Source organism: Leptodactylus fuscus, chromosome 8, assembly GCF_031893055.1.
Source record: "Leptodactylus fuscus isolate aLepFus1 chromosome 8, aLepFus1.hap2, whole genome shotgun sequence".
NCBI classification, from domain to species: domain Eukaryota; kingdom Metazoa; phylum Chordata; class Amphibia; order Anura; family Leptodactylidae; genus Leptodactylus; species Leptodactylus fuscus.
Window position 1 is genome coordinate 20,622,203 of NC_134272.1, and position 15,240 is coordinate 20,637,442.

The 15,240-nt window shown below is 45.9% G+C and overlaps 1 protein-coding gene across 1 annotated transcript; it reads right to left on the reverse strand.

Moving 5' to 3' along the window:
* Positions 1-2,856: 2,856 nt before the first annotated feature.
* LOC142217556 (nuclear factor 7, brain-like) lies at positions 2,857-15,194 on the reverse strand. Its single transcript, XM_075285845.1, has 9 exons — positions 14,773-15,194; positions 11,128-11,202; positions 9,757-9,917; positions 5,286-5,726; positions 5,110-5,205; positions 4,786-5,019; positions 4,672-4,694; positions 4,454-4,584; positions 2,857-3,467 (listed from the first exon to the last, which is right to left on the reverse strand). The coding sequence occupies exons 1-9, from the start codon at positions 14,972-14,974 to the stop codon at positions 2,929-2,931; spliced, it is 1,902 nt and encodes a 633-aa protein (XP_075141946.1). The 5' UTR covers positions 14,975-15,194; the 3' UTR covers positions 2,857-2,928.
* Between the last annotated feature and the right edge of the window lie 46 nt (positions 15,195-15,240).

Here is a 15,240-nt window from a genome sequence, read left to right on the forward strand (position 1 = left end):
GAGGCCTGGTATTCGCACTGCTGTACTGTGGCTGTCTCCCGTACACTGAAATGGGTGGAACAGGGATAAACCCCACCATTCATACTGGTGCAAAACACCCTCATTGTTACTGTTCCCATAGAAGATCCCTACAGAGGAGATATTTACTGTGCAGCCCCCCACAAGCAGTCAGCATCTCTAGTGCACCCCCAAGTGTTACAAGCCCTCCCCCGCTGAGCACCCCCAAGTGTTACAAGCCCTCCCCCGCTGAGCACCCCCAAGTGTTACAAGCACTCCACCGCTGAGCACCCCATAGTGTTACAAGCCCTCCCCCGCTGAGCACCCCATAGTGTTACAAGCCCTCCCCCGCTGAGCACCCCATAGTGTTACAAGCCCTCCACCGCTGAGCACCCCATAGTGTTACAAGCCCTCCCCCGCTGAGCACCCCATAGTGTTACAAGCCCTCCCCCGCTGAGCACCCCATAGTGTTACAAGCCCTCCACCGCTGAGCACCCCATAGTGTTACAAGCCCTCCACCGCTGAGCACCCCATAGTGTTACAAGCCCTCCACCGCTGAGCACCCCATAGTGTTACAAGCCCTCCCCCGCTGAGCACCCCCAAGTGTTACAAGCCCTCCCCCGCTGAGCACCCCATAGTGTTACAAGCCCTCCACCGCTGAGCACCCCATAGTGTTACAAGCCCTCCCCCGCTGAGCACCCCATAGTGTTACAAGCCCTCCACCGCTGAGCACCCCATAGTGTTACAAGCCCTCCCCCGCTGAGCACCCCATAGTGTTACAAGCCCTCCACCGCTGAGCACCCCATAGTGTTACAAGCCCTCCCCCGCTGAGCACCCCATAGTGTTACAAGCCCTCCCCCGCTGAGCACCCCATAGTGTTACAAGCCCTCCCCCGCTGAGCACCCCATAAAGTTTTCCACAGCTCCCAATGTGTTTCTAAAGCACACAGTCATGCCCCCATGTGTCACCAATGGAGGAGTTTGTGCCTCTCATGCAAACCCAACAGATATTAAAGATTCATCCATTCTTCAACTCCCATGCACCTCCAGACACTCCCAATGTCCAGTACCTTTAGCATGGCGCACACAGGAGCACCCCACAATGTCACAGCTCATCATATCCCCCACAGTAATACATCTCACACAGGTGTCAATCTCACTATCCCGTACAGCTCAGGGCCACCTCTTTCCAAATTCACCATAGCTTGCCATCTTCTATAGTTTTAGCCCCATTGAAGACATCCACAGTTCACCATTCCTGAGCAAGAAATGCAGGTAGTTTGGTGCTATTTAAAAGGGATTCTACCATTAAAACCTTTTTTTTGTGGATGTCAGAATAGCCTTTAGAAAGGTTATTCGTCTCTTACCTTTAGATGGGATCTCTGCCATGCCGTTCCTCAGAAATATAGTTTTTTTACCGGTATGTAAATTATTTCTCTGGCGGCGTCCCCACTGCTGCTTGAGAACACAATCCTGCGACGCCTCTATCTTCAGCTGGATCCTCCCCTTCTCTGTCGTCTTCCTCCTGCGTCACCTCCAACGCCTGCGCAGTTCGCTCTGCCAGTGAGACACTAGTAGAGCAGACTGCGCATGCCGGCCGGCTTCGATTTTTGGGAGGCCGCTCTTGCTCGAAATTCAATGCAGGAGCGGCCTCCCAAAAATGGCCGCCGGCTGGCATTCGCACTCGTCTCTGCTGGTGTCTCACTGGCAGAGCCAACTGCGCAGCCATCGGAGGTGACGCAGGAGGAAGACGACAGAAGGGGAGGATCCAGCCGAAGATAGAGGCCTCGCAGGATCGTGTTCTCAAGCAGCAGTGAGCACACTCCCATCGCATTTTAAATGCTGGGCCCCATCCCCATGAGATAACTAATTTGCATACCAGTAAAAACCGGTATTTCTAAGGAACGGTACGGCGGAAATCACATCTAAAGGTAAGAGACGAATAGACTTTCTAAAAGCTATTCCGACGTCTTATCCACAAAAAAAAAAAAAAAAAAAAAAAAAAAAAAAAGAGGTTTTAATGGTAGAATCCCTTTAAGTTCTGTAATGACAGAGGTGTCAGGTAAGGTGGTTCAAAGCTTCAGAGACAGCCAGTGTCAGAGCTGACAATCACACCTGTAACCTGAGCCTGTCTGACCCCCGCCCTTTTATGGCATATCAAGCACAAAAATAGCATTGATTGCTCAGGAAGAGTGGGGGCTAGAGAAAAAAAAAAATTCCTATTGCACCAAAATCCGTAGAGCAGCGCCTATTAAATAATATGACTAGAGATGAGCGACCACTATTCGAAACGGCCGCTTCCAATAGCACGCTCCCATAGTAATGAATGGATGCGGTCGGCACACAGACTTTGCTGGTGGCCGACCGCTTAAACCCCCCCCCCCCCCCCACGTGCCAGCTAAGTCCATTCATTTCTATGGGAGCGTGCTATTCGAAATGGCTGTTTCGAATAGTGTTCGCTCATCTCTAAATATGACCTAATAAATAAGTGGACTTGTGAAAGGTTCTCTAAACGGGCAGTGATCGTTGCAGGAGATAGTGGCATGGAAAATGTAAAGATGCCTTTTAAAATTAGGTAAAACCTCTGAACAATGAAGCAAGTGTCATCTACCACATTGCTGCTATCTAGGACCATCAGGTCGCAGATTATACACAGGAACATTCAACGTATTGTAATATTGGATAACCGGTAGTGTGCAAATCCTGGGATTGTGGGATGATCGGCATCTTACTTAAAATGACACCGTATACAAAGTAAATTCTGTGTATGGAAAGGAAATTACACAAAAGCAGTTTCAACAAGTTTTATTTTCATAAAAAAATTAAATTGCAAAAATCAACGTTTTGAACTAAAACAAGAACTCTAAACAGTAATCTTTCCATCGAATTTTCTGGCGTAACAAGCAAAACAAAAAGTAAAAATACAGTGACATTAATCGTGCACGAAACGCAGGGCTTGGGCATTGAGGCCGGAGTCATGCAGGAATGGGGACAGGTAGGGATAGAGCTTCTCCGTGAAATTGGCCCTGAATGTGTAGATAGCAGACATGTCATCGGCGTTGTAAAAAGAAATCTGACCTCCTTCGTAATCGATGTACACCCCGATTCTCTTTGGCTTGGTGTTCAAGACTAAGGTCTTGGATGGAGACTCCAGAGCCTTGTAGGCATTGCCATTCCTCAGCCAAATGGCCCAGTAGCCATTTTTAGGGTTCAGCTTGATCTTACCCTTACGGTTGCTGGACTCACTGGCCATGCCAACATCCCAAGCGGTCTTGTCGCCTACTTCTACTTCCCAGTAATGGCGGCCAGAATCAAAGCCCTGAGCGCCCAGGACCAGGATGCACTGGCTGAACCGTTTGGGATTATCCTGGACTGGTAGTTTAACATCTCCATATTTAACGCTGGTCATGTTATCGGAAAGTACCAAGTTGGGATGTGCAGTGGCAGAATCTAGAAGCATTGGAGTCAGACCTGAGAAAAAAGAAAGAAAGAATAGAAGTTTAGAGAACCGGATGATTTTAATCCTAGATATCTAGAAAATCATTTCCTAATGAACTAATTGGATAAAGGCTTGGCGAGATGAAGTCAGGAGACTAGGCTTGCCAACCTTATTACTGCAGAACACCTTAGGCCGGGGTCACATGGGGTTTTTTGGTCCGGAACCTGTTCCGGGCCAAAATACTGGTGGCTGCAACTGGATGCCGATGCATTGCATCGGCATCCAGTTGAGCACTCCACTCCGGATTAGGCCCAAATGAATGGGCCTAATCAGGAGAGAGTGTCTTCAGGCGGACGTCGCGAGGCGAATCCACCTGAAAGAATGAGCATATCGCTTTTTTTCCCCAGGAGCCCAAACAAATGGCTCCCAGGAAAAAAGAACTGTCCGGCTCCCATTGATTTTAATGGTAGCCATCTATTTGGTCAGGATTTTGAGGCGGATACGGCCTCAAAATCCTGACTAAGATACCCCGTGTGAACTTACCCTTACAAGTTTACGTTACAAGTGAACCCTCTAATGCTATTCCTGCCTCAGAAAAAGCTTCCCAAAATTCTCGTCCATGGCTACTTTTCCTGCTTTGTGCAGGTTGAGATCAGTTTGTATTCTCAGGTGCCCGGTTTTATTGCAATGCGCTGGGGAAAATCGGGATCACTGCTCAGGAACCAGAGTGACAAGACGCTGATCTAGAACTGACCTGGACATATAAACCTCAGAGTCAACATGGCTACTGTTGTATATACCCCATGCAAAACATTTTCCCCACCTGTGGCTGATGGCTAATTATATACAGCAAATGCATCTCCTGTTATATAGCATGTATAACCTACAAACTGTAATTGAGATCATACACCAGTACTTTTGGAAGAGGAGCAGACTCCATAGTAAAGAAAAAAAAACAAACAAAAACAGCGAAGTTAATTGAAGGCTTTTATAGGATTTCATTTCTGTCACCACTTACTTGGCACAATGAAAGATTTCAACTGTTTCCAGACCGTATACTGAATGGGACCTCTAAATGTTCCTTGACACAGATCCTTTGAGAGCAGGCTGTTGCCTGAAGACATCACATCTTTCTGCTGGGTCTGGCATCTGGTGACAAGAGTGTGATATTGTCATACTGACCTCTACGTAGAAATACAACATTAATGCTACGTTAATACTAGAGCAGAAACTTACTTCTCGATGAAAGACTTGATGTCCTGTAAGCAGGGAAAAACAAAAACAGAAAAAAGTTATTAAATGAAGGATATAGGCGGCCAGGAACCGTATACTGTAGAGAACGGCGCTTACTGTGAGGAAAGAGATGGAGTCATCATCGTTCACCCTCTCGTTGGCCATAGTTATGGTCTCTTTAATATTGTCCTGGTTCTCCTGCAGCTTCACCATGTTGGTCTCCATCTCTTTCAGCAGGTTTTCTCCCTGTTCTCTAAGCTGCTCCAGAAGACTCTCCTCTCGTTCCTTCAGAAAAGCATGCAGCTTCTCAAACTCTGATAAAATGTGTTGCTTGAATTCGGATATGTTGGTCTGTAAGGAGACAAAACACCGCAATTCATGAATGGATGGATGGTGATATGCCCGTGTAATAAGGAAACACACTATGGGATAAACGCTCACCTTGTGCTGCTCAACCTTCTCACTCTGTTGGTTGGTCAGCTGTTCAGTCACCTTGAGGGCTTCTTCTAATGGAGCCACAATGGCCGACAGCTCTGCCTGTAGACATGTTAAATGTCTAAAGTCAGACTAAAATCTTTGATCCTCAGAATATACAGGAGTGTTACCTCACAACTTACCCTGTACACTCCCACTGCATCCAGGATTGGCAGGAAGTTGTGACTTGCGTGTTTGAGGGAGTCCCGGCAGATGACACAGCTCAGGGTCCCATCATCTTTACAGTACAGCTTCAGCCTCTCATCGTGCTCAGGACAGTTCTCCGCTGGCTTAGGCTTCTCGGCAGGTTTAGCCGGGGTCAGGACGGCACTTGTACCAGCAGTCTTCTTCACCAGGTTCGCCAGGGCTCTATTGGTGGTATACCTCTTCTCAGTGATTTCTTCCTTACAGTCAGGGCAGGTGAAGGACTCCTGGCCATTCCAGGCCTTGTCAATGCAGTTACGACAGAAGTTGTGGCCGCACTCCACCATGACGGGGTCCTTGAAGAGCTCGTTGCACAGAAGGCAAGTCAGTTCCTCGGCAAAATCCCCAGACGCCATCACTGAACTTTCAATTTTCACTTTCTAGAAGAACAAAATATCTGACTGAGTGGACATTTCCCATTTCTAAAATGCATAATACATGAGAGAAGAAGGGATAATTGGCTTCCGCTGAGCAGAATTGAGGTGTAAAATTGTTAGGCCGTGCTCGGCAATGATACTCCCTGACCAGAAATGGTTCATAAAATAACTAGCTGGACTGCAGCGGGCTTACCCAGCATTGGTTACCACATCTCCGCTGGACCGTTTCTGCAAGATTACTGCAAAAGAAGAGGTTAAAGAAAAGAGGGGTGGGGGATGGTAGAGAGCAGCCGCACCGGAGCTAAAGGAAAGGTTGGTCGGACAGATTACCAAAAACAACATTGTACTATAGGTAATAAATACAGCCCAGCAGCCTTCCAGAGTCTTCCTACCGCAAGAGGGTAAAGGCATCTGACAAGATGGGCAACAAACCGTACTTATTGGTCAAACGTGGAGACTGTAGTTAGTGCATTAAAACATTTGCTTGTCTCCACTGGACGCGCCGTACATTTCCAATAATTGATATCCAAACACTAGTGGAGCAGAAAGTTATTCCACTTGGCCACTCTACACGTACATGTTTAGCCCAGCCGAAAGTTTTTGATGGTGAGGTTCGACTGCCGGCACCTCAGGTCACAGCTTACAGGATTGGGGGTGAAAACATTAAACATGTCTGATCCTCCCATCCTCCCAATTATTTGCTATGGGGGATTCAGAACATCTAGGAGTCGGCCAGATGTGATGAGAGGCAAGTTCACCCAAGATTTTCCGTCAGCATGTAAGGTGATATTACTCAAAATCTACCCGCCGATTTCAAAAGAGAGATAGGTACAGTTCATACAATGCATATTTAGGCTGCAGATTTGGATAGCAGAGGGTGACACACAGCGTTTTAGAAGCCGATTTTCCACCAAAGTGAACATGAGGCAGAAAACAAAATTCTAAATACGCTTTTTTGGCATGTTTGTGTGTTTACTTGAAGAAAACACTTCTGAAACTCCCCCAAAAAAGTGCCTGGATTTCAGAAACTGATTTCTCAGTCAGTAAAATGTGCCACGTGAATCTGTAGGTGCATGAAGGTCTTCAGCCATCACTTCAGAACATAAAGTGATTAAGTCTCAGTAGTGATGCTGCACCTCGGGTCACACCTACTGACATTAGGACCTACCTTGACCTTGCATGGACCTACTTGGCAATCAAAGTTTTTGTGCGAGGCTAGTTATACACAAAAAAAAAATTGGCCGTGATGTGGCCACTCGGTCAGTGGTGGGATCGTTGGTGTTTGTAGAAAACTTGCTCAGGGTCTGCGCAAGTTGGGAAGCGATCTGGCGATCACCCCAAAACCAACTAAAACTTCTAAAAGTGCCGTTTTGTTTTTTTCCCCCCACCATTGAAGGTATAGCTCTCAAATGATCAGCAGGTGAAATGGCCAAAATCCTTTATTTTGGCCAATTTGTGTGCATGGCCGGCTGACGCTGGATTTACACCAGCGTTCGGTCTCCGTACTCAGGTTTCAGTCTTCTGCCGGCAGAAGGAAACCTGTCTGACCATGAGCGTTTTATGCTCTCCACGGCAAAACCGGTTTTCTTAAACCAGACACCAAGTCCTGCATGTCCGACTTTGTGTCCGGGTAAAAAAAAACAAAAAAAAACAAACAACAGTTTCTCCGAGGAGAGCATAAAACACTCACGGGCGATCACGGCCGGACACTTTTGAAACCCATTCATTTGTATGGGTTTGAAAAATGCCGGCAGGTTTCCGTCTCCTGCCCAGTTTCAGGCAGGAAACAGAAACATGAAAGCGGAGACACCGGGCGCAGATGTGAACGAGCCCTTAGTTATATTCATAGACTAAAGCACATACAGAGTAAACTATGGCCATGACACATGCCTTGAGCTGTATGGTAATATCTTACCACCACCACTAAGACGATCATCTATGTGTCTGTTTATTCTGACAAGAGCAGCCAAGCCCTCCCGAGACTTGGCAAGATCATCATCAGGACCATTTTAGGACTTCTATGCACCCAAGGCTATACCGAGTAGAAAGCCAAGAGGAGATCACTGGTATGAAGACAAGACGCCTAACAATGGCTGCGCCAATCCTTAAGATTGCTGGGAGTTTCATTCAATTAGAAGGGGAAATGACCATCTTAAGAGGATTAGCAGCAGGACTTAGAGCAGAATTGCTTGTCTGTTTTTTTATGCTGTTTCCGTAAGGGGGATAATATCACTCCTTAAGGAGAGATCACCTTCACAGGTGTAGGGCGACTTACAAAAAGCCCTTTTCGCTCCACTGGGGGATTATGGGAAAAATATGCAAATCTGTTTTCCCAGATATAAATAAGAAAACAGTGCCTCTGCTTGCTGCCCTCGAGGGGCAGCCCCCTTAAACATCATGCCCGACTTTTTCAACAAGCCTTAACGCTATGATGTGGGGTTTAGCCAAATCAGTATCCCAGTTGTGGACAGTGCTGTTTACATCTGGTTGAATCTCCTCAGCACAGCGTAGGGAAAACGGATTTGGCAGAGATGAGAGAATTCTAGACCAGGTTCTGGGGATAATATAATGCTTATTGAATAAGTTATTGAAGTGAATAAGTGCTAAGTGAATGTCATCTGTCATAGCAAAACTCCACTTTCTTGCTTTATTTTACAGACGATTGTAAAACAGCTACATCATAGCACAGAGCCAAAAACAGTGCAGCAACCGAGACAGCAAACAAAGCTCTGCTACATCTTCACGTGTGCATTATAAAGCAAGCATACAAACCCGAAAACATTTATTAAGTTATTCCTGCACAATCTCAAGGCTTGTTCCAAGTACACGTACAAACTTTGCTGTGCTGAGGGGCGAGTAAAGCCTAGCACAGTACAGAAGTGGCACTATATTACCCTATAGATGTACAGTACTGTAAGGGAATATAGTGTGCACTAATCAGAATTATGGCCGCCTGAAGGGTATCACTGTTCTCGGAGACTTGGCCTCTCCTAGAACCTGAATTTACTATTATTGACAGATCATTGTCCACAAGACAATTCACTTTAAAAAGGGTTGTCCCCACATGGGCCACCCCTTCAAATAAAAAAAAAAAAAAAAAAAAATATGAGGATGACTAGTGATCAGCTAACTGCTTCAAGTACAGCTGCTGAAGTCCACAGGGTAACCACTGCAAGAATATTGTATTGCATGGTGCACATTCACACCACAGATGCACATTGTATCCGTCCGTCTCCACCCACTGCTTAAAAAAAATAAATAAGAGGCACCAAGCAGGGCAGCCCCTCCGGAGTGTCTAAATACTATATAGACTGGGGTTGCCCCAAAGGAGAACCTCTTTAAGGCTGAGACCACAGCTGTGGAAATGCAGCGAGGAAAATATAAAAAAAAAAAAAAAAAAATTGAAGTTTTTTTAATTCTCATCCCCCGCTTTCTCAAAAACACTGTGTAGAAACTGCAGCATTTTAATTTTACCTGCGAAAATGCTGCATTTCCCCACAAAGAGTGGAAGACACAAGCTTTTTTTGTTTTTTTTTGGAATTGCATTTAACGCTGCATTTTGGAACATGTGGCCTTAGCCTAAGGGCCAAACTAGAAAACCACAAAAAAAAACAAAAAAAAAAAACCAAACAACAAAAAAAACATATTTCAAAGCAATTAAAAAGTTTATCCACCCCAGGAGGTGATGGCATATTTTGCAGCTTTGCAGAGTGACAGAGGAACGGATTTGTGTCTGGTAAAGGGGCGATAGCGATCGGCCCCTGCGTCCTAACCATGCAATATAGTCTTATTGGTCATGCAATAATGTTCCTCGATTTCAATTCTGAAACCATTGTTATATCCTAGATTTTAAAAAGCCGGCAAAAATAAGCGGGCTTAAAAATAACTGAGAAACCTTAATTTACACATAATCTCAGTATCAAAACAAAGGATAGAAAGGGTTTATTTGTGTGAACGTCGGCATATAAGGAGCGGCGGTATTACAGACAATCCCATTGAAGTGGTGAGCACTGGTGGAGCTGACTTGAGTTACCTTCGGTTCAGGATCCTCTTCCTCATTCTTCCGTTTCTGAGAAGCCTTTCCATTTTCGGCAACGTCCGAGCCCGTACCGTTTGCCACGTCGGCCACCTCCTTTACCGGTTTGGGAATCACCAACCGCGTTTTGTCAACCCACTCGTTTTGACGACGATTCACTGTGAAGGAAAAATTGAACTTGCAATATAATTTCAGAATATAATGAGGAGAAAGGATTGGGAGCGCCTGAGTCAGGTCTAACTTACCGAGGTTTATAGTGCTGAGGCTCAATCGGCCACCGTAGCAGGTACTTGCAGTCGAATTGCCCCAATAAGCTGCAAAACTGCAAGTACTGGGCGGTCGAGCATAAACGTGTAGAAATACAGCCTAACCATGACACAAGCATCCAGAACGAAAACACGATTCATCAAGAAGAAGAACAAAAAATGGCGAGTAGTGTGCCAGAGGTCAAAAGTCTTCTGCGTTGGGCACCTACTAAAATTTTTTTTTTTTTATAAAAAAAAAATAAATACTGAGAAGTATTCAGATAAAGACAGGATGCAACTTCTGTGTATAACGCCCATCTCAGGACGTAGACCCCGTTACCGTGATGAAGGAACGGAGGGTGAATGGGGAGGTGGACAAAGCAGTACGTGTCGCCCCCTGCACGGACACTACAAGCCTCGTGTGCCAAGGCTTTAAAATGGATTAAATAATAAGATTCAATTTGACTGAAAACGCTTCGATCTTGTAATACGGACAATAGAAAATCCCAGGGAAAAAAAGGCGAACAAGCAAGAGGCAGCCAGAGTGCTGCAACGGATGATAAAGGGGAAAGAACGCTAACATAGGGCGGAAGTGAAGCCCAAGGACTCGCCATGACTAGAAGGTTCTTCGTGGTTACTTTTTATTTTAGCTTAGAATTTTCCATGTTAAATAATAGGTAAGCAACGGATTTTTCTTCTGCTGACTTCTCTTCTCATGGAAGCGATGACCAACAAAGACGCCCTTCGGCAAGAAGTAGCTGGCCGGAGCAGCAAGAGATCAGAAAGGAAAAAAAAAATCTCGTGGCACAAGCCACATAAGAAGTGCCGGATAAGGACTTTTCAGAATGGTGGCACCTGGAGTAAGAGTGACCGATAGCTCGGCATAACACTGGATCTTATGGGGCAAGTGACGCTCGAAGTCTGTTAATGAAACAATCTGAAAGCTTGAAGCTTTAGATGACTGATGAGAAGCTCCAGAATGCGGACTAGACATTTCCAGAAGAACGGCACCTTAAAAATAACTCCCCCACCCCCTTCCTTATAGCTACCAGCTTAGGCTGGAAACCAGAATGAGAGAAGGAATCGAGATATCCCTTCCTTCAGGCCCCGAGTGATTACTTACAACCAGCATAATGCACGTAGAACTCCTCCCTGCCGGCCTGCTTGTTCATTCTAGTTTTCACAATTTCGGCGTCATCTGCAAGTTAAAGAAAATGAAAAGTTACAAAGTGTTACTGTGTTTAGGCTCCGCATCATAATAGCACAGGACAGACGGATAAGGGTAAGAAGGCCGTATCCACCTCAAAAATTCTGACCAAAAAGACAGCTCCCATTGAAATCAATGGGAGCCGGTCAGTTCTTTTATCCGGGAGAGATTTGTTCCAGCTCCCAGAAAAAAGAAGAGACATGCTCATTCCTTCAAGCGGATTCGCCTCGCGACATCTGCCTGAAGACACTCCCTCCCTACTAGGCCCATTCATTTCGGCCTAATCCGGAGCGGAGTGTGCGACTGGATGCTGGTGTACTGCACTGGCATCCAGTCGCAGCTACCCGTATTTTGCTCCGGAACCTGAGGCGGCCTCCGCCTCTGGACCGAAAAAACCCCATGTGGACCCGGCCTCTTAGTGTGGTGTATACTGCAGGATACACAGGGAATCACACTAACCGTTCTCCTAATACAGGGAAAATGAAACACTACCAGATGGTATCAGAACTGGGCTACGGCCTAGACATCTGCCATGTCACCACGGGAAAGCACAATGAACATTTGTTGAGTATAGATAAGACTACAATAGATCGGGTGTCTTCATGGTAATATACTAGCTCAGTTATGAATACCAAGGTTCTAGTTTTGCACCACTCACATCTTTACATTGAGGCCCAAACACCACCAGCCAATCTGGCTCTGTAAACTCCCTTTATTCAGTCCTTTGTCTACTCTAGATATCCTCTTACAACAGGATGCTAACGTCTTCCTGCCACACAACACCTACGCAGTGCTGTCGGAGACTACTAGCCATCGTGCATGTACAGCCTGGTGATGTGTGTGCTCGGGAGCTGCAACGTACAGCTTGCACACCAATAACCGGGACTGGAGGCAAACACTTAGATATGACAGTGAATAGGACCGACGTAGTTAGAGGGAGTAAGCTCCAGTACTCAACAACAAATCTGTTGTTTCTAGCTTATTGCAGGTAGCTGCTTAGCGCCTCGACCAAAAAAAAAAAAAAGTTAACTGCTCAATAGTTCTATTCCATGACATCTTGTCCTTAGTTGAGATTCAGAAGAACCCCAAATATTTGAAAGGGTTTTTATGGTTTTACTTAACCCCAAGATAGAAAAGTGGTTTTCCGGCATTGTAATTAGTTCCTGAACTCTGAGGTCACCTATTGGGTACCGGTGACGTATCAATGGTGCCTCTGCACTTCTGGCAGTGCCTACTGAGGCACAGGAGGAAACAGGGTACTTGTTCCATCACCAGGTTTTCCAGATGGAAAATGCCTTTAACATGTGTATATAAGGGGCTATTAGACGAATATACAGTGTGAGGGTGTGTATGAATGTAGATATTCCGGCTAGCCGATGACTACCTAAATCAAGATTAATCAGGGATTTTACCTCAATTACAATTAATGGTGATTATTTAGACTGTGGAGGATGCCAGCCTGTGCCCATCTCCATCTTACATTACTTCCGGGAGTAGGCCTGCAGCCATATTAAACTCCTTTTCTTTGTTTTGTCCAGATAGTTCATCGCACCTTAGAAGTCATAATGGGATACGGCTCCTACTGTGCCTTATCCAATAGCCATGTGCCGAAACTATGGGGACAACTTTATAGTCGTTATGTTAATTATATTAATCGCACCTTCTCTTTATCTATGCAATGTATAACCGTCTATCATGTACAACCGCCCCAACAACGTGTAACTGCCTCTATCATGTATAACCGCCCCTACAATGTGTTTAATCTTTACCTTTTTTGTGCCATTAAACATAACCCACTATGCGCGCCATCTGTCTGAGCCGCCTCATATACCAAATTGTACCAATCTGTACCTCAAAATGGTGATATAGTGATACTTAGAGCGGATTGCGCTCACAAGACCACGTCTCATTTAAAAACCATACCCCTCATAAGATTTGGCGGATGGTTTCTTTCATATTGAAAATGTCTGACCCGAAATCAGCTATTGTTATAAACTCTCCAGATCACAGAACATAGTTAGCCGAGTCCCTGGAGAGGTGACCTGACAGTGTAAGGGCGGGTTCACACCTGCGTCCCAGTCTCCGTTTTGCAAGTTTCCGTTTCCTGCCTGAAACTGGACAGGAGCCGAAAACCTGCAGTCATTTATCAAACCCATTTATTTGAATGGGTTTGAAAACTGTCCGGCTGTGAGCGTTTTGTGCTCTCAGCGGCGAAACCGCTTTTTTTTTTTTTTTTTTTTAACCGGACACAAGGTTGGACATGCAGGACTTTATGTCCAGTTAAGAAAAAAAAACGGTTTCGCCGCAGAGAGCATGAAACGCTCACCGGCGCTCATGGTCAGACACTGTCTGCCAGGTTTCCGTCTTCTGTCGGCAGAAGACAGAAACCTAAAAACGGAGATCGGGCGCAGGTGTGAACCCGCCCTCACTCACTTCCCCTGGGCTTCGGTGCTGCCTCTGGTCCTCTTCAGGTCTCTGACATCTTTGTGTCAGCGTTCCTTGGTGTTATTCAGGAGCCCGGAGAAGGTTTGAGACCCTACACAGGAGCCCAGGGCAGGGGATTAGCAAAACCAAAATAACTGACGCGCACAAATTCACATCAGTGGTCCGCATTCACAGTTTTGGTTATTTTTCAATTTATTGCCCAGCCATAATCTGCCAGGCACAGATTTCTATTCTGGTGCTGAGAAATTTGACAGATTTATGAAGAGGTCACAGCCCTTTCATAAGATTGTAGTTGCCTGTGCCAGTCCGCATATTTATTAAGACTGGCATACAGAAATGATCCATCTCTACTGCGCATGCGAGGATGCGCTGTAGTGGCGAATTACCAGCGGCAGCAGCGTGCACAGTAATGAAGAGCGCGCACAGACAGAATCATTACAAAAGGAAGAGCCGTCTCACTGGAAGACACGTCAAGAAAAAAGTATAATGGGGTGGAGAGTAGCAGTGACAAGCTGGTTCTGGAAATAAGGAAACATTGTCACCGGATAGTCAGAAAATGTCCAGGAATACGGGGAACTATAGATTTTTTCATAAACGAAGTTTAGACTAGTGTAGGGATTTCTAGTTATCAGGACAATCCCTTTAAATTGGGGGCAATAACTTTCTGACTCCATAGCCTTGTATGTAATTATATATAGTGTGTAAATATACAGTATATACACATGACGTGTGGTGCTTATAAGAGTGTGCACAATCTGGTGTGTACAGTATATATAATCTGGTGTGTGTAGTATATATATATATATATATATATATATATATATGTGCACATATGGCGTGTGTTATATATAACCTGGTGTGTGCAGTGTGGTATATATAATCTGGTGTGTGCAGTATATATATAAGTGTGTCCATATGGCGTGTGTTATATATAACCTGGTGTGTGCAGTATATATAACAGTGTGCACATATAGCATGTGGTATATATAATCTGGTGTGTACAGTATATATAATCTGGCGTGTGGTGTATATAACAGTGCGTATCTGCCGTGTACTGCGTATAGAGTGCGCACATATGGCGGGCATAGGCCGCACACACGAGGGCTGGCCACTCACGGTAGGTCCCGTCCTGTCTCTTGCACGAGTAGGTGGCCCCGATCTGCACGATCACATCTTCCTCCACGTCTCCGTCGTCTCCATCTCCTCCGTCATCGTCCACGTCGTCGTCCTCGTCCATGGGCTCCTCGGGGTTGTTGTCCGCCCCATCCCCGGCCGCCAGGACTTCTTTCTTCTCCTGCTCTGAGATTTCAGAGGCCATAGCGACGGAACACGTGATAGTGGGGACAGCGGGAAACGACGACGGTAGGGGAGCCTGGAAACTATCACCTCACAGAGGGGGGCCTGGAGACCGTGTGAGGACACAGCGACAAACACCGGGCCTAGACCGAGGAGAATGAGGAGACGTGTACCGGCACCTTCACTACCTCAGCTCTGCTAGGCGGACTGCACATGCGCGGCCTCTACACAAAGGCAAGGGAGGAGCTTGGGCTCAGAGTAAGATGGCCTCCGGCTCACAATAGTTCT